Here is a 20,442-nt window from a genome sequence, read left to right on the forward strand (position 1 = left end):
AACTAACAATATAGGAAGGGAAAAGGATGAAATTCTGAGAAGAGAATATCGAAGTTAGGCAGGAATTTACAAAAGGAGGTCCTCGAGAGTAGTAATATCTGGATTACTCCCGGTGCTACGAGCTAGTGAGGGTAAGGAATAAGAGGATAGAGCAGATGAATGCATGGCTGAGGATCTGGTGTATGGGAGAAGGGTTCACATTTATGGATCATTGGAATCTCTTCTGGCATTGAAGTGACCTGTATAAGAAGGACAGACTGCATCTGAATTGGAAGGGGACTAATATACTGGCAGGGAAATCTGCTAGAGCTGCTCAGGAGAATTTAAGCTAGTAAGGTTGGGGGGAGGGTGGTGGAGTCATGGAAATAGTGAGGAAAGAGATTAATCCAAGACTGGTACAGTTGGGTAATGGAGCAAGTAGGGCAGGCAGGAACAAAGCAGAGAATGAGATAACATCCAGGGAACAGGAGAATCGACGTTTCGGGCGTAAGCCCTTCTTCAGGAACGTCGATTCTCCTGTTCCCTGGATGCTGCCTGACCTGCTGCGCTTCTCCAGCAACACATTTTCAGCCCTGATCTCCAGCATCTGCAGACCTCACTTTCTCCTCAGAGAATGAGATAAGGCTGACAAATTATTTCAATGCAAGAGGCTGAGCAGGAAGGCAGATTAATTCAGGGCATGGTTGGGAACATGGGACTGGGATATCATAGCAATTACAGAGATATGGCTCAGGGATGGACAGGACTGGCAGCTTAATGTTCCAGGATACAGATAGTATGCCGCCTTCACCGCACTATTTACCTGGGTGGCAACTTTCAGAGATCTGTGTACATGGACACCAAGATCCCTCTGCTCATCCACACTACCAAGTATCCGACCATTAGCCCAGTACCCCATCTTTTTGTTACTCTTACCAAAGTGAATCACCTCACACTTACCTACATTGAACTCCATTTGCCACCTTTCTGCCCAGCTCTGCAACTTAACTATATCCCGCTGTAACCTGACACATCCTTCCTCACTGTCAACAACTCCACCGACTTTTGTATCATCCGCAAACTTGCTCACCTAACCTTCTAACCCCTCCTCCAGATCATTTATAAAAATGACAAACAGCAATGGTTCCAAAACAGATCCTTGCGGAACACCGCTAGTAACTGCATGGATAGGGTAAATTGACAAGATCTTTTGCCGGGAGTTGGGGAATCTAAAACTCAACAGCATAGGTTTAAGGTTGGAGGGGAAAGATTTAAAAGGAACGTAAGGGGCAACTTTTTTATGCAGAGGATTGTGCATGTATGGAATAACCTGTCAGAGGAAGTGATGGAGGCTGATACAACAACAACATTTAAAAGACATCAGGATGGGTGCATGAATAGGAAGGGCTTAGAGGACCATGGGCCAAATGTTGGCAAAATGGGACTAGATTTATTTAGGATACGTGGTCAGCATGGACAAGTCGGACTGAAGGGTCTATTTCTGTGGTGTACATCTCTGTGACTCTGACTCGATGTCCAAATATCTGTGTTTGACCAGAGACAGAAGTCTACAATCGATATTCACTGGCAATACTTTATTGTATCCTTCATCAATATCCTGGGGTTACTGGAGATCAGAAATTGATGTGGACTATCCATACAAATACTACGGCTACAAGAGTCAGATGCTAGGCTCACCCTCTGTCACTTTAAAGCCTGCCCACCATCTATAGGGCACAAGTCAAGAATGTGATGGAATACTCCCCACTTTAACATATGCAGCTCCAACAGCAATCTATCTGCTCAACATCTTCCAGAACAAACCAGCCCACTTGATTGGCAATCGATGCACTTCCTGCTATATTCATCTCCCTTACCACTAATGTACAGTTGCTGCAGTAACATAGCACCTTCCAAACCCATGACATCTACCACCCAGAAGAACATGGACAACTTTGTAGCTCCAGCACCTACAATCCCCCTATAGGTCAGCCACTGTTCTAGCTTGGACCTATTCCCATTCCTTTACTGACACTGGGTCACAATCCAAGTATTGTGGGCATTGCTACACATGAAGAACTGCAGTGGTTCAAGAAGGCAGCTTACCAACACCTTTGCCAATACAATTAGGGATGGATAATAAATGCTGGCCCAGCCAGTGATGCTCACATCTCTTGAGGGAACGAAGAATTTGAACTGAGGGATTCCTACTGAGGATTACGGTCAGTGGCAAATGAACAGACACTGTCAGGCCTATAAAGACCATAAGACAGAGTAGCAGAAGTTGGCCATTTAAGTATCCTCTACTGTTCAAGAAAATCATAAATCTGATGATCCTCAACTGCTTTTTCCTACCTTTACCCACAATTCTTACTGATTTAAAAATCTACTTTTCTGAAGTAGTGCTTCACACACTTAAGCTCCACAATTACTAGAATATTTCATTTGAAGCTGAAATCAACATATTCTTTGTAAAATCTGAAGTATTTATGTTCATGCGGAGTAGGAGAATATTGAAACCCAGGAAGCTGACTGAAAACAAACTGCACGTTTACCAAGGCCATGTCCTCAGTGCACTCCTCTTGATGGTGAGACCATCAACACATGCTCAGCTGGAGGGAAGACCAAACAGTTGCTATCTCAGATGTGTCCTCAAAAACGTAGGCAGGACAAAGTCACCAAAGGTGAGGCCCTGGAGCATGGTAATTCTAACAACGTACATGCATTGCTTAGCCAAATATTTTTGAGCTGGGTTGATCATGTTCATCTCATGCATGAAAGCCATATACCCAAAGCCCTTTTTGGACGGTGCAATGGCCACTGTCGCATGGCCTCCTGAGTATCCATATCTCCCTGACAAGAACACCCACAAGCAAGATGTGAATGGATAATGGAACTGACACACAAGAAACACTGAATAATGACTCTGGGAACTGGGAGACAGTAGCCTTAATCTTTGTAAACTGATCATCTGGAGAACCAATGGAAGAAGCAAGAAGAAAAGAAAAGCTCAACTGGCCAAGAAGAGGGCCCAGAGATATAAGAGGCTAGCAAATTGTGCACCTTCTCGGCCAACTTTCTTCCTCTGCAGAAAATGAAACAGGGACTGCAATACCAGAATGGGGCATTACTTAACACATAGTCAGTGACTATACAGTAACCATCATGTTATGAGATAGAAAGCTGCTGCACGACATTGCCATTGGTCTGGAGTTAACAGCTAAGAATGGTACCTTTCTTTCCTTAAAGAGTATAAGTGAATCAGTTGCATTTTTACTACAATCTGGTCATTTCATGGTCACCATTGCTAATTTTTATAGAGTTTTATTCCAAATTTACCTAATTAATTGAATTTAAATTTCCCAAGAGTCCTAGTGAGATTGGAACTTTTGGCTCTAAAACAATTGTCCAGGCTCTACCTCACCAGTCTAGCACCAGAATTGAGTTATTACCAATAAACTGGAAGGAGGGAAACACAGGGAGTAATGTGGGTCGCATGACTATCCAATGATCAGCTGTAGTGAGATCATAATTTGAAAAGAAAATTCACCACTGGCATGTTTTCCATCTTAGACTATTTACAGCATGGAAACAGGCTCTTCAGCCCAATATGTCCACACCAACCCTCTGAACAGTAACTCACCCAGACCCAATCCCCTGCCCTATATTTACTCCTGACTATGGGCAATTTAGCATTCACCTAACTTGCACATCACTGAATTGTGGGAGGAAGCCAGAGCACCCAGAGGAAACCTACGCAGACGCCAGGAGAATGTATAAGCTCCACACAGACAGGCTCCCAAGGCTAGAATTGAACCCAGGTCCCTGACGCTGTAAGGCAGCAGTGCTAACTACTGAGCCACCATGCTGCCCCGGATCTTACACAATTTTAAAACAAGGCTCCGTTTAAACAGGAATAACATTCAAACGTTTGTATGAGGATAGTGAGATGCCTTCAAATATTTACATTTAGGCAGTTAAATGTCATTGAAATTCTCTTGTAAATATGATCTTCCGCAGGATAAAGCATGGGATGCATGATCACCCGTCTTGGTCTCAGAACAATCCTCATGATCAAAGCTGAACTTTCTGTGGCCCTTATTTCCCTACAAGGATTGTCTTATCTGAATGTGATCCTTAGGCATGAGATCACTCTTAGGTGTCTCCTAATATTCATAAGTCATCTAAATGAACTTCATGCAGTTTATGACACCCCTATTTGCTATCCTTCAAGTATCTGGAAAAAGATATAATGGGCTTACAGAAGGACAGTGTGGCTGCAGTTGGAGTTCAAACTTCTTGGCATAGTAGTCAAAGAGATGTGGGTCATTGAGAGTATTATACTGAGGAAAACTGACGATCCGGTTATCCTTATGCCTGTAGCCAGTGTCCATTGTCCGTGCTGTAAATACAGAGTGGTTGAAATTAATGTGCTTGAACATTCTATTTGACGCACTAGTAATTTCTCATATAAATTTACTGTGTTTTATATTTTAAACAAGTTGTTACCTACTTAAAATAAATTTTTTTGTCAAAGTAGCTCACGCAGGAATTAACAGAAGCAACTTAATGACTGTGCTAAACAGAGCACTCAGTGGAATCTCAAAATGGTAGAAAATAAGGATTTAAGTATGATTGATCATGGTGTACAAAAAATTCTGAATCAGAAGGACTGACACCATTTTTTTTGGTCTTTCACTGCTGGGATCTGGGTTAAAATTCAGAATGCTGATAAATTTGATAAGGATTCCTCAGAGCTAATTTAAATAAAGCCTAAAACATGGAAAAACTGTAAACAGTTACTTGACATTAGTCTTCAATCCTGTAGCCTTCAATCCTTCAATCCTCCGTTACCATTTTAGTTTTAAATACCATGAGTGCAATGTTATAATGCAACATGAATGTTGTAAATAATAAATAGATGCAAATGAAATTCTGGAGAGCATGAGGATTCCAAATCAAAACAAGCCACCTGTCCAATCTCAGGAGTCTGAAAGATGTTGGGCCTGTGCTATGGGATGTCTTGCTTACATATTTTGTTAATCTCTGAAGTAATGACTGTTCTCCTGGTGTACTGACATTCAAAAAGGCCAATGAGGTTGAATTGGAAAGCCAAATAAACTGAAAAAAAAGGCTTCAGTTTCAGGAAGGTTTTCAGAACGGTCAGACTGTAGGACAGGCCTTCACAAAGGAGTTGTTGGAGACATGGAAAATGGTTTTGGGAAAGGAAAGCTATCTGTTACCAACCTGGTTGGATCCTTCATGAACATTAAAAGTAATATTAGCAAATTTTCAACTTTGATCTCCAGCATCTGATGGCACAAAGCTGGGTGGCAGAGTGAAATGTGAGGAGGATGTTAGGAGAATACAGGGTGACCTGGACAGGCTAGGTGAGTGGACGGATGCATGGCAGATGCAGTTTAATGTGGATAAATGTGTGGTTATCCACTTTGGTGGCAAGAACAGGAAGGCAGATTACTACCTAAATGGAGTCAAGTTAGGTAAAGGGGCAGTACAACGAGATCTAGGTGTTCTTGTACATCAGTCAATGAAAGCAAGCATGCAGGTACAACAGGCAGTGAAGAAAGCTATTAGCATGCTGGCCTTCACAACAAGAGGAATTGAGTATAGAAGCAAAGAGGTCCTTCTGCAGCTGTACAGGGCCCTGGTGAGACCACACCTGGAGTACTGTGCGTAGTTTTGGTCTCCAAATTTGAGGAAAGGCATTCTGGCTATTGAGGGAGTGCAGCGTAGGTTCACGAGGTCAATTCCCGGAATGGCAGGACTATCTTACGCTGAAAGATTGGAGCGACTGGGCTTGTATATGCTTGAGTTTATAAGGCTGAGAGGGGATCTGATTGAGACATAAAGGATTATTAAAGGATTGGACACTCTGGAGGCAGGAAGCATGTTTCCGCTGATGGGTGAGTCCCGAACCAGAGGAAACAGTTTAAAAATAAGGGGTAGGCCACTTAGAACAGAGTTGAGGAGAAACTTCTTCGCCCAGAGAGTGGTGGGTGTATGAATGCTCTGCCCCAGAAGGCTGTGGAGGCCAAGTTTCTGGATACTTTCAAGAAAGAGTTGGATAGAGCTCTTAAGGATAGTGGAATCAAGGGTAATGGGGATAAGGCAGGAACAGGATACTGATTGAGGATGATCAGCCATGATCATAATGAATGGTGGTGCTGGCTCGAAGGGCAGAATGGCCTACTTCTGCACCTATTGTCTATTGTTACTGAGATGTTTGACAGACCTTGCATGTTTGGATTTTCAATAAAGCTTGAGTCAAGATGTAACCTATACTATAGGCTGCTGTTCAGAATAGATTGGGATTGGAGGATGGTTCCCAGGTTGGATAAAGAATTACTTTTGTTCTTTTACATAGCGGGCTGCTGGGGTAACTGTGCTGGCCATGTGTATTGGAGTTCTGGAATGATTTGTGTTACAATTGTTCTTGGAGTTTCCAAACAGATTACACAGTTTCTGGGCTGGGGGGCACTGGGGTCATGTTACAACAGGATTGTATAGCAGAGACTCAATAGAAGCCAGACTTCTTTTATCTGTACCTTCTGGGGTGACCTCAGTTGGAACATTGAGCACTTAAAATTACTGCGTCCTTTGCGGTAATTATATCATGTGACAAACACATGTGGCGCCACAGACCAATTGTATTTCCTGTTCCACACTCTGTTGGATTGTTCCCTCTTTACCCACTTTCCCAGGCGATTGCTCCCTTCAAGCCTTGATACTGATGTCTGTCTCCCTGACTCCCAATGATCACATCAGCTCAGCTTCTCTCTCTGATTTCAGTATTAGTACGGTCAATAACCAGAGAACACAAAGGCAGAGTGGGAATGGTATTCCCGCCAACCTCCCACAGCTATGACATGACAAATGTGCATCCAGTAGTACTTACCAGCAAATGGGGCTTTCCTGCTAACCACAGACTCAATGGTTCTGTGATTTAGAACGACTTTGTATTTCCTTAGACTGCTAGTCCACTGTTCATTCTTTTTTCTGGGATCATTCCATACAGGTTTACCTCTGGGAGGAAAAATGTCCCTGTACTGAAATCCTGGTTTTAAAAGATCAGAGAAAGATGTCAGTCCATGATTATCTCACATATGATTTTACAGGTTATTAATGCCAGGAGAGATAGTTAGTCAAGCACAGGCTTTGATAAATCCATGACTAAGGTGAGAGAATGTAGTGTTAGGGATAAGTAGCAGATTAGATTGCAGGTTGTCTACAAAACCAAAATTAGAGGGTTAATGGTTAAAGGTTCAACAGCAGAGACTGGCAAAAGGTAGGAAGTGGTATTCAACAGGCTCCTGATGAAGAACTTATGCTCGAAACGTCGATTGTCCTGCTCCTCGGATGCTGCCTGACCAGCTGTGCTTTTCCAGCACCACATTGTTTGACAGTGGTACTCAACAGGCTACAACAGGCTACAATTTACATTAATAATCTGGATTCAGGAATTATATGTATTAAATCACAATTTATGGAAGAAGCCAAATTGGGAGTTACAGTTAATACTGAGGAAGACTAAGCTGTTAATAATATTGCAGATACTGCAAAAGTGCTGCAGAATGACAAAGTAAATGTGAAATTAAGTTCAGATAGGTATGAAATGGTCTACTTTGGTAAGACCCCTTATAAAATAAAATTCTGAATGTGATAAAGTCACTAAGAGGTTTAAACTTCACATTCAAATCACATCAATAAAGAGCAGTCTAACCAGGATATAAAAATTGTAAGCAAAACACCAATGTTAATTTATATATGAATAGAATTCAAAGTTGAAGAAAAATGTTAAACCCATATGGAACCCTGGTTATACTAAACTTAGAGTATTGTGCATTGTTAGCTCATTAGCTCCTTAACACAATTAAACATAGGAGCAAGAATAGACTATTCCGTCCATGAAGCTTTGTCTACCATTCAATAGGATCTTGGCGAATCTGATTACGGCCTTTTTCCTATATGCTCAGCCCAAAACCTTTGACTCCTTTTTCACTCAAAGGTCTGTCTAGCTCAGCCTTGAATTTATGCAATGACCCAGCCCCCAGTGCTCATTATAGAAGAGAATTCCAAACATGAATGACCCTCCAGAAGAAGACATCCCTTCTCAGTTATGTTTTAAGTGGGAGGCCCGTTATTTTGAAGCCATCTCCCAGTACTAGTTTCCCACACGAGTGGAAAATCCTCTCAGCATCAACCCTGACCCTCTCAGAATCTTACATGCTCCAATAAGATTGCCTCTCATTCTCCTAAACTCTAATAAGTAGAATGCCAACCTGCTCAGCCTTTCTTCACAAGACAAACCCCTCATCCCAGGAACAAACCTCTGAACTGCTCCCAATTCAAATATGTCTTTCCTTGAGGAAGATGACAAAACTGTACAGGTGATATTTACAGATGTAGCAAAACTTCAAACTTTTATAGTCCTCATTAGATTAGATTACATTAGATTAGATTAGATTACATTACATTACAGTGTAGAAACAGGCCCTTCGGCCCAACAAGTCCACACCGACCCGCCGAAGCGAAACCCACCCATACCCCTACATTTACCCCTTACCTAACACTACGGGCAATTTAGTATGGCCAATTCACCTGGCCCTGCACATCTTTTGGACTGTGGGAGGAAACCGGAGCACCCGGAGGAAACCCACGCAGACACGGGGAGAACGTGCAAACTCCACACAGTCAGTCGCCTGAGGCGGGAATTGAACCCGGGTCTCAGGCGCTGTGAGGCAGCAGTGCTAACCACTGTGCCACCGTGCCGTCCTCTTGCAGTAAAGGACAACATCCTGCTTAATTTTCTAATTACTTGCTGCACCTGAGTGCTAACTTTTTTGTGATTCATATACAAAGATACCCAGATTCCTCCATACTGCATCATTCTTAAATTGCTCTCCTTAATTTTCTACCTTTCTAACTTCCTGAAAAGTGATAACCTCACAATATCCCACTCCCATCTTCCAAATTTTTGCCCATTCACTTAACCTCTCCATATCCCTTTGCAAACTCTTACACCCTCCTAAAAACTTGCATTCTCCTCATTAAAAAATATGCAGGCACTACCAAACGGAGAGCATGTGACTGGTGCCCACTACCAAACTTGTCAAATGACTGGGAGTACTCATCAGGAAAGACTGACAGCCTAGGTGCTTCTCATTTTTCTTTTTGTGCGAGACTCGCTATATTTAGATTAGATTAGATTAGATTCCCTACAGTATGGAAACAGGCCCTTTGGCCCAACAAGTCCACACCGACCCTCCAAACAGTAATCCACCCAGACCCATTCCACAATCCTACATTTACCCCTGATTAATGTACCTAACACTATAGATAATTTAGTATGGCCAGTTCACCTGACCTGCACATCTTTATTTTGAGATTTTTACATCTATACCCTTTTTCTCATTCAGTATCCACTAATTTCCTCTTCAATTGAAGGTGTTGAATTAATTCAATTACTCCATGTTCTTTTGACATTTTGCCCAGATGAGCAGCCTACAAATGGAAGTCTAGACAAAAAAAGTTGAGACAAATAATTTGACTGCAGACTGGGCACCAGAACTAAATGTTGGCAGAGGGGATCCTTATAGTGGGAAAAAGTGAAGACTGCAGATGCTGGAAATCAGAGTCTAGACTAGAGTGGTGCTGGAAAAGCACAGCAGGTCAGGCAGCATCCAAGGAGCTGGAAAATCGACATTTTGGGCAAAAGCCCTCCTTATAGTGGTTTGAGTGATGTGGGTAATGGTAAAATGTGTTGCTGAATTGGACAGGAAGCCTGACAAGGCCCATCTCAATTTTGGGAGCGTCATGCTCAATTGTTTATGCTTTTGACAAGGCGGTGTGGTAGATTTCTTGCTAGGCAGCTGCAAGTTTGCAATTGACAAGTTATTGCTTGTTAAATGGCCCAACTCACCTCATTAATATTCAGATTTCTACTTACCAAATTTGACAAACATGCGAGCCAATACCTGGTGACCTCAGCTTACCACTTGCTCACAACTACCTCCACAATGGACACCAGGCATCTGAAGACACACTCTGTGGGCACCAGTCACATGCACTCTATGTCCATGGACACTAGCAATCAACATGCACCAACCTCTAAGAACCGTCATGGCACACCTCTGATCCACTTAAAGGTAATTTCTGAATGTCAATGCTGCACCTCAGGCTGCACCAATGACTATCACTGTGATGCTGAAGCAAGGACACTATGCACTCAGAGACATGCAGCCAGCTCAAGGGTTGACACAGAATATATCTCGGGCTTGTCACTCAATGTTCGAGGGTACACTGATTCTGAGCCCACCTGAATGCTCATGGCAACTTTGTCTTGCATTGCCTTGCCTCGTTGATCAGCGTATACCCAATGAAACATGTCATGGTTGTCAGGTGTCCTCAGTCAAGTCAAGAGGGATATCCTTCACTCAGGGGATCCTAGTAGTAAGGTGAAAGTGAGGACTGCAGATGTTGGAGATCTGGGACAATATTAGAGTGGTGCTGGAAAAGCAGAGCAGGTCAGGCAGCATCCGAGGAGCAGGAAAATCAATGTTTCGGGCAGGATGCCTTTATCAGGAATAAGCCTTTATCATCTCATTCTCTAACCTTGACTCGGATCCTAGCAGTAAGTCAAAGGCAGCCTTCCATACAAGTGCAGAGCTTGGAAATGGTCAGTCAGCCACTTGGGGTTATACAGTCAGGATACTCTCCACATCAGGGGTGAAGTTCTAATTTTGGGCATCAACCTTTTCTCCTCCCCTTGTGAGCTGTTTTACTCTTGGAATGAGATGGGGCAAGTATTAGTGAGATGTCTGGGACAGCTGTTACTAATAGTGTCGGTGGGGAGGGTCCTGAGAAAGTGTAGCACAAAGGGCATGCAGGGTGAATGGTGTGGGGGGAGTGAGGTGAGTGACAGTGAGTGGGGCAAGATGCTGACATTAGTGAGAGAGTTAGAGCATGAACCTTGGTGGGGTGAGTGTATGATATTGGAGGGATGACAAGTGAAGTTCATCCTACTGAGCATAGCTCCAAACGGCTGAGACTGCTGTAACCTGGATGACAGTCTCAGACCAGGTGGCATGGTGGTGTCATGGCCTCCACTGGTGGAAGAGACCATCCCATCTCTGCATCATCTCAACTAGCAGAACCTCCGGGTCCCTGTTCTCAAAGCAAGATGCCATATTCCTCCCATCTGCCCTGGCCAGACCAATGTCAGGAACTATGTGGGCAGCTCGAGACTGACTGTGTTTTACAAAGAGTATGGTGCAAAGGATGCCAGAGAATTCCTGGATATCCACTGACCATAAAGCCATGAGACATAGGAGCAGAAGTTAGGCCATTCCATCCATCAAGTCTGCTCCGTATGACTGATACGTTTGTCAACCCCATTCTCACACTTTCTCCCCATGATCCTGATCCCCACGACAATTAAGAGCCTATCTATCTCAGTCTTAAATATGTTCAATCACCTGCCTCCACAGGCAATGTACTGCATAGATTCACCACTCTCTGGTTAAAGAAGTTTCTTCTTAATTCTGTTCTAAACAATCTCCTCTTTATTCTAAGGCTATGCCCTTGTGTCCTAGTTTCTTCCGCCAATGGAAACATTTTCCCAACATCTACTCTGAGAGAAAGTGAGGGCTGCAGATGCTGAAGATCCGAGCTGAAAATGTGTTGCTGGAAAAGCACAGCAGGTCAGGCAGCATCCAAGGAACAGGAGAATCGACGTTTCGGGCATAAGCCTGAAGAAGGGCTTATGCCCGAAACATCGATTCTCCTGTTCCTTGGATGCTGCCTGACCTGCTGCGCTTTTCCAGCAACACATTTTCAGCCCAACATCTACTCTGTCCAGGCAACTGGACAGAGTAGGAAGAACTCCACTGAGTGGTGATTTGTTCTGTGAACAGTGTGTGGTAAGATGGGGCTAGAATTGGATGTGAAGGATGTCATGAGGTGAGTTTAGCAAGAAATGGTCAGACAGGTTTGGTAAGACATGGTCAGATAATACCTCGTGGAGGGAATGCCTCCAAAAATTCAAACATGATTCACTCAGGTGCAGTCAAAAAAGTGTAAGAGTCAGCCTGAAGTCATTAATCCTCACTTGATGTCCAGCAGATGTCACTAGCTAGAGAGTTACAGCAGAAATCCTTGTTGTGGGACCAGGGGATGAACTATATTTAAAAATAAAAGAAATGTACATAGACATTCTGCAGACAGCTGTCTGCTGCTTTGCCTTTTATTGGTCGAGTGGAAAATTTTGGCTAAAGCTACAGTTAACATAATGTGCATGTCCCCAGAATATCATCAGGATGTAACTTTGTCCTTTCAACGAAGCCCATGCTTCTCTGGCATGTTAAGAAGGCAAGACAGGAACATAACAGGAGCACAAACTAAGACACCAGGCCATTTTAACCACCTACAAACCCCAACCTACCCACCTAACATGCTCCGGTTGCTGGGAACAGCTGGATGTGAGTCAGAACAGATGTGTGGTCAGGAATTTCAACCCAAGTGTGAAAATTCTTGGCTGGACTTGGGCTGAGGATAAAACTAGAAAGCAGATTCTCAAGTCAATTTGTAAATCTTTAGTATTAGGAAAATTGGAATGTGATAAAACAACCACCAAAATACTGAGGAGGCTGGGATTGTGAAATAAAGAAAGGAATACGTTTGAATTCATTCCACTAAACAGACTTACCAGTGGCTGGGCGAATGCGCGGTACTGTGTTGATGGGGTATGGGTCTATTGGCCTAAAAGTCCTGACTGAACACTCAGAGATCTGTGGCTGTAGTACACCAGTCATCGCTGCTGAGGAATTAAAGTACTGAATCTGTGTGGGCATTGTGTTATGCAAACCTTGAAAATGAGGAAATATTAATTAGAAATTATGGTCACACAATGCATTTAACAGCAGATAATACAAACACGTGGATTAGAAGCAGAAGTAGGCTGTTTGGTCCCTTCAGTCTGCTCTGCCATCCAACAAGACCAAGTGTGATATGAAGGGGAAATCATGTTTCAGTAAATTGTTGGAAATCTTTGAGAAGTAACAAACAACGTGGATAGAAAGTAACCTGTGAATGGGTTGTACCTAGAGTTCCAGAAGGCATTTGACAAGATACCACATCAAAGATCACAGCACAAAATAGGAGCTCATGGTGCAAAGGGTATCCATGAAAATAGCTGGTGGATTGGTTAGCAACAGATAACAGAACATGGGTATAAATGAGAGATGTTCAGGTTACCAAGTTTTGCTCCAAACAAAGACCCCTGTGGAACTGCGAGGTCTTGCACTTTGGAAAAAAGAATGCAGGCTTGGACTATTTTCTAAACAGTGAGAAAATTCATAAGGCCAAAGTACAAAGGGATCTGAGAGTGCTAGTCCAGGAGTTTCTCAAGGTTGACTTGCAGGTTGAGTCCATGGTTAAGAAAGCAAATGTAATGTTGTCATCTATCTCAAGAGGGTTGGAATGAAAAAGCAATGATGTACTGCTGAGACTTTATAAATCTCTGATAGGCCCCACTTGGAATACTGTGTCCAGTTTTGGGCCCCACATCTCATGAAGGGCACACTGGCACTAGTGCGTATCCAGTGGAGATTCACACGGATGATCCCTCAAATGGTAGGCCGAACATTTGTTAGAGTTTAGAAGGTTGAGGGGAGATTTAATAGAAACTTACAAGATAATGCATGGCTTAGAAAGGGTGGGAATTTGTTTCCATTGAGGGGGGAGACTAGGACATGTGGGCACAGTCTTAGAATTAGAGGGGGTCAATTTAGAACGGAAATGAGACATTTCTTAAGCCAGAGAGTTGTGGGCCTGTGGAATTTATTGCCACAGACCGCAGTGGAGGCTGGGACATTAAATGTCTTCAAGGCAGAGATTGATAAATTCTTAGTCTCGCAAGGATTTAAGGGATACGGGGAGAGTGTGGGTAAGTGCCATTGAAATGCCCATCAGCCATGATTGAATGGAGGAGTGGACTCGATTGGCCGAATTGCTTTACTTCCACTCCTATTTCTTATGGTCTTATGGTCCTATGGAACTCCACTAGTCACCAATTGCCATCTTGAAAAAGACCCCTTTATCCCACTCTCTGCATTCTGCCAATTGGCCAATATTTAATTCATGCCAGTCCCTAACACCATGGGCTCTTATTTAGCAGTCTCCTGTATGGTATGTTGTCAAAGGCATTCTGGAAATCCAAATAGATCACTTCCACTGGCTCTCCTTTGTCTAACACTGTTTGTTACCTCCTCACAGAATTCTAACGGATTTGTCAGGTGTGATCTCCCCTTGATGAATCAGTGCTGATTCAGCTCTATTTTACCAAGCATTATCAAGTACTCTGCAATCTCATCCTTAATAATGGACTCTGAAATCATACCAACCACCAAGGTCAGGCTAACCAGCCTATCATTTCATGTTTCCTGCCTCCCTCCCTTCTTAAACGGGTTTATGTTAGCCATTTTCCAGTTCTTTGGGACCATCTCTGGCTCCAATGATTCCTTGAAGATCACCATCAACGTCTCCACAATCTCCTCAGCTATCTCTTTCAGAATCCTGGGTTGTAGACCACCTGGTCTGGGTGACTTATCCACCTTCAGACCTTTCAGTTTCCCCAGCACCTTCTCCATAGTGATGGCCACTAAACTCACCTCTGCCCCCTGACTCTCTTCAAGTTCTGGTATACTACTGGTGTCTTCTAATGTGAAGACTGATGCAAAGAACCTATTTAGTTTCTCTGCCATATTTAAGTTTCCTGTTACTACTTCTCCAGCCTAATTTTCCAGCAAACCAATGTTCATCCTTGACTCTCTCTTATCTTATAGACATCTAAAAGACTCTTGCAATCTTCTTTTATATTACTTCATCTTTCCTCTCTTTTTTTAAAAATATTCTCTGCTGTTTTTTAAAGACTTCCCAATCCTCTAGCTTCTTACTAATCTTCACCACATTGTATCTTTGACTTTTGATTTTATGCTCTCCTTGACTTCCTGTCATTGCTGCTCCACCATCTTCCCTGCTCGGATCCCCTTCCAATAAACTCTAGCCCCCAGCTCCTCTCTCATGTCTTTGTAGTTACCTTTACTCAATTGTAATAGCATTATGTCTGATTCCAGTTTCTCCCTCTCAAACTGCAGGTTGAATTCCATCATATTATGGTAACTAACTCTTAGAGGTTCCTTCACCTTAAGCTCCCTAATCAAGTCTGTCTCACTACACATCACCAAGTCCTGAACTGCCTGTTTCCTAGTGGGCACTACCACAAGCTGCTCCGGAAAACCATCTCATAGACATTCATGAATTCCTTTTCTTGAGATCCGCTGCCAACTGGATTTTCCCAGTCAACCTGCATATCAAATCCCTCATTATTATTGTAATAGTGCCATTCTTACATGCCTTTTTTTAATCTCCTGATTTGTTTTCTTCCCCACATCCTGAATACTGCTGGGAGCGCTGTACATAACTCCCATCAGGGTCTTTTTCCCTTTGCAGTTCCTCAACTCTACCTGCACAGATTCTAAGTTCTGCAGTCCTGCCACATCTTGTCATGAATGGTGATGAACATTTAAACAACTCACTTGAGGAGAAGGCTCCACAGATATCCCCATCCTCAGTGATGGGGAAGCCCAACACATCAGTGCAAAAGATAACCATGAAGCATTGCAACAATCTTCAGCCAATACTGCCACCTCGTCTCCTGCAGAGTACCCCCATCATCACAGTCTTCACCATAATTTGATTCACGCCACATGATATCAACAAACAACCAGAAGGCAATGGATACTGAAAAGGTTATGGGACTTGACAACATGCTGACAATAGTACTGAAGACTTGTAATCCAGAACTTGCCACTTCCCTAGCCAAGCTGTTCCAGTAGTTACAATACTGGCGTCTACCCAATAATGTAGAAAATTGCCTAGGTATTTCGTGCACACAAAAGTAGGGCAAATCTAACCTAGCCAAATGCTGCCCTATTACTCTATTATCAATCATCAATTAAGTGATGGAAGGTATCATCAACAGTGCTGTCAATCAGCACCTGCTCAGCAATAATCTGCTCAGTGACGCCCAGTCTGGGTTCCGCCAGGACCACTCAGCTCCTGACCTCATTACAGCCTTGGTTCAAACATGGACAAAAGAGCTGAATTCCAGAGGTGAGGTGATAGTGACAGTCCTTGACATTGAGGCTGCATTCGATCAAGTGTGACATCAGAGAGCCCTAGCAAAACTGGAAGCAATAAGTATTGGGGCAAACTCTCCACTGGCTGGAGTCATACCTGACACCTAGGAAGATGATTGTGGCTCTTGCAGGTCAGTCATCTCAATTCCAGGACCATCCCTCCATCAGAAGGACAGAAGTGAAGATATTCGCTGTTCATTGCACAATGTTCAGCACCACTGGTGACTCCTCAGATACCAAAGTAGTCTATTCCCAAATGCTGCAAGGTCTAGACCCCAAGTTTGGGTTGACAAGTAACGTTCATGCACACAAATGCCAAGCAATAATCCAGTAAGGGCGAATCTAACCATCACTTCTTGGCATTACCATCACTAAATATCCAGCTTATCAACAACCTGGAGATTACCATTGACCAGAAACTGAACTAGACTAGTCATATAAATACTATGGCTACAAGAACAGATTAAAGGCTAGGAATCTTGCAGTGAGAATCTCACTTCCTGAATCCCAAATCCTGTCCTCATCTACAATGCAGAAGTCAAGGTTATGATGGATGACAGCAGTTTCAACTACACTCAAGATACTTGACTGGGAGAAAGAGAGAACTGCAGATGCTGGAGATCAGAGTCAAAAAGTGCAGTGCTGGAAAAGCACAGCCTCACAGCATCTGAGGAGCAAGAGAATCGATAGTTTGAGCATAAGCTCTTCATCAGGATCAAGAGCTTAAGCTTGAAATGTCAATTCTCCTGCTCCTCGGATCTTGCCTTACTGGCTGTGCTTTTCCAGCAACACACTTTTTAACTCAAGATGCTTGACACCGTTGAGGACAAAGCAACCCACTGATTGGCACCACTTCCATTATTGACACTCAGTAGCTGCAGATTGTAGCATCTTCAAGATGTACTGCAGGAATTCATTTTGACAGCATCCTCCAAACTCATTGCCATCTAGAGGGACAAAGGCAGCGGATATGTGGGAGTACCACCATCTGCAAGTTCCCCCCCAAGCCACTCACTGTCCAGACTTGTAAGTATATTGCCATTCCTATACTGTCGCTGGATCCAGATTTTGGAACTCTCTCCCTAAGGGCATTTGTATCTACTAAACCAAATGGACTGCAACAGTTTGACAAGACAGCTCCACCATCTTCTCAAGCTTAACTAGGGATGGGCAGTAGATGTTGGTCTAGCCATTGATGTCCACAGGAACGTACTTAAAAACATCTGAGTGGGGTGATGGCCTAGTATTATCAGTAGAGATTAATGCAGAGACCCAGGTAATGTTCTGGGGACCAGAGTTCTGCAAGTTTATTTCTTTCAAATAGTAATACCCTGGATACAGTTTCCTTTTGAAATGACTGATCAACTCCACATCCAACTTCTAGCCAGCCTACATGATAGACCAAATAGCCTCCTTCTGTAAGAGTCACTGGACTCGAAAAATTAACTCTGCTTTCTTCCCATTGATGCTGCCAAACATGGGGAGTTTCTATTTCTGTTCTTGTTTCAGATCTCTAGTGTTGTCTTGTCTCTCCCTAAAACAATTTAGACAATTCTGACCAGACTGTTATGAATGAATTTGCCCAGGTGTCGCACAATACCGAAGCGGTCAAATTAATACGAATACAAGCCAGTATCAATGCAAAATAGTCCTAACTTTAATGGGAACAAAGTTACAATAATCTTTAATATTGAACATATTATCTCTAATCTTGTTTGGCCCCTTAAGGTTACAATTATTCCTGAGTCTCTTGTAGATTTACGCAGTTGCTCTCTCTCTATGGCTCTGCCTCTGATTTTACCTCTCTCCCTCTGAATGGTCAGCTGGTCTCTGCTGCTTGCCATGCTGGTCTCCTTGGAAGGCCATAGACAATTCAAAAGATTCCAAGAGAGAGGTATGCAGGTGAATCCTTTTAGATGGTTTTCTGGAACTTTCTATAATTCTGGCTAATCAGAGAGTTTGAAATATTGTCAATCATTTGGATGGCTTGCTACTGTTTGTTTCTTTGTGTTACAGGATCTGGTACCTTTCTGGGCCCCTCCCTTTGTTTGGTGGATATGTTGTTGGGAATGTCTGTGCAGAATAACTGTTGCCTTGTACATTATGCTAATGTCATTAGCACCTGGCTGCTGTTTTAGCACTGTGCCTTGTGTGTGGGTTTTGTGATCTCAGAGATTTACTTGGCCAATGTACCCAGCATCCCTTGCTGTTTGACCAAGTTAGCAATCTATCAGTGTTTTAACAGCCAGATGGCTTCTACACTAGTATCCACAGTTCTTTGTTTATATTAGCTGTTTTCTGTGCTGTCATCATTCTGTGAATCAAGATCAATACCACTCACTATCTAAAAAGGATTCTTTGTCATATCCACCCGCTACAGTTTAAATCTGTGTAAGACTATAAGAAATAGGTGGTAGGCATTAGGCTTGTGGAATCAAGGGTTATGGAGATAAGGCTGATCAGGATGCTGATTAGGAATGATCAGCCATGATTATATTGAATGGCGGTGCAGGCTCGAAGGGCTGAATGGCCTACTCCCGCACCTATTGTCTATTGTCTATTGTCTAAGCCCAATAAGCGTGCTCCATGGAATATGGTCACTCCAACATTCCTCATGTCCATTTACCTGCTTTTTTCCCATAACCCTCAATTCCTCTACTGATCAAGAATCTATCTCTGCCTTCAGTATACACAGGGACTCTGCCCCTCATCTCTCCGTGACAAGAGTTCCAAAGACTCACAACCCTCTGAGAGAAGAAAATCCTCCTCAGTCTTAAATTTATTCTGAGACTATGCCCTCGGGTCCTAGACTTTCCCATGATGGAAAACATCATCTCAGCATTTACCTTGTCAAGCTCCTTAAGAATCCCATACGTGTCAATGAAATCACCTCTCATTCTCCTAAAGTCCAATGAGTAGAATCCCAAACTGTTTAACCTTTGCTCATAAGACCTCATCCTTGTGAACCTTTGCAGAACTACTTGCAATGAAATTGGTTGAAGGGATATAGGAAGTGGACAGGAAAGTGGAGTTGAGGCCAAGGTGAGATCGGCCACATCATATTAAATGGCAGAGCAGACTGCTCCTAGTTGTTCTGTTGACTTTATTGTCAAGGTTGGCATTTATTGGCATTGACCTGATTGGCTTTCTAAGCCATTTCAGAGGGCAGTTAAGATTCAACTACATTGCTGTTGGTTTACATCATGTGTAGGAGAAAGTTAGGACTGCAGATGCTGGAGATCAGAGTCGAAGAGTGTGGTGCTGAAAAAGCACAGCCGGTCAGGCAGCACCCAAGGAGCAGGAGAGTCAACATTTCAGGCATAAGCCTTTCATCAGGAATGAGGCTTGTGGGCCAAGGGGGCTGAGAGATAAATGGGAGGCGGATGGGGGGAAGGAAGCTGGGAATGCAATAGGTAGATGAAGGTGGGGTTGAAAATGGTAGGTTGGAGAGGCGAGTGGAGCAGATAGGTGGAAAGGAAGATAGACAGGTAGGACCGTTCAAGAGAACACTTAACTCCCCTTGGAGTGTCCTTGGTGGAGTGGGAGGGGGAGTTAAGTGTTCTCTTGAACGGTCCTACCTGTCCATCCTCCTTCCCACCTATTTGCTCCACCCGCCTCTCCAACCTACCATTTTCACCCCACCTTCATCCACCTACCTTCCCCCAGCCCCACCTTCCCTTCCATTTATCACTCAACCCCCTTGACCCACAAGCTTCATTCCTGATGAAGGGCTTATGTCTGAAAGGTTGATTATCCTGCTCCTTGATGCTCCCTGATCGGTTGTGCTTTTCCAGCACCACACTCTTCAAAGACATCACATGCAGACCAGGTAAACACACCACATCAAGAACACTTGTGAACCAGATGGGTTTTTAGACCATGCTGTTATAATTAGTCTAGCTTCTATTAACTTCACATTCCACCATCCATCACAAGGGGGATTTGAACCTATACTCTCAAAACAAGAGTCTGACAGACTGGCTTATTAGCCCAGTAAAAACAATGACGGCAGATGCTGGAAACCAGATTCTGGATCAGTGGTGCTGGAAGAGCACAGCAGTTCAGGCAGCATCCAAAGAGCAGCGAAATCAACGTTTCGGGCAAAAGCCCTTCATCAGGAATAAAGGCAGTGAGCCTGGAGCGTGGAGAGGTAAGCTAGGAGAGGTAAGCTAGAGCAAGGTGGGGGTGGGGAGAAAGTAGCATAGAGTACAATAGGTGAGTGGGGGAGGGGATGAAGGTGATAGGT

The 20,442-nt window shown here is 43.4% G+C and overlaps 1 protein-coding gene across 1 annotated transcript in view; it reads right to left on the reverse strand.

Moving 5' to 3' along the window:
- The window catches only part of LOC122562013 (lipoxygenase homology domain-containing protein 1-like), a 222,353-nt gene that overhangs the window by 200,230 nt on the left and 1,681 nt on the right, over positions 1-20,442 (reverse strand). The window contains exons 2-4 of the mRNA XM_043714444.1: positions 12,704-12,862; positions 6,896-7,054; positions 4,242-4,381 (exon numbers count right to left, since the gene is read on the reverse strand). Of these exons, the coding sequence (XP_043570379.1) occupies positions 4,242-4,381; positions 6,896-7,054; positions 12,704-12,848 (444 nt within the window). The 5' untranslated portion in view covers positions 12,849-12,862. The remainder of the gene's footprint in view (positions 1-4,241; positions 4,382-6,895; positions 7,055-12,703; positions 12,863-20,442) is intronic.

The sequence above is a fragment of the Chiloscyllium plagiosum genome, chromosome 1 (assembly GCF_004010195.1).
Source record: "Chiloscyllium plagiosum isolate BGI_BamShark_2017 chromosome 1, ASM401019v2, whole genome shotgun sequence".
In the NCBI taxonomy this organism is placed as follows: Eukaryota; Metazoa; Chordata; class Chondrichthyes; order Orectolobiformes; family Hemiscylliidae; genus Chiloscyllium; species Chiloscyllium plagiosum.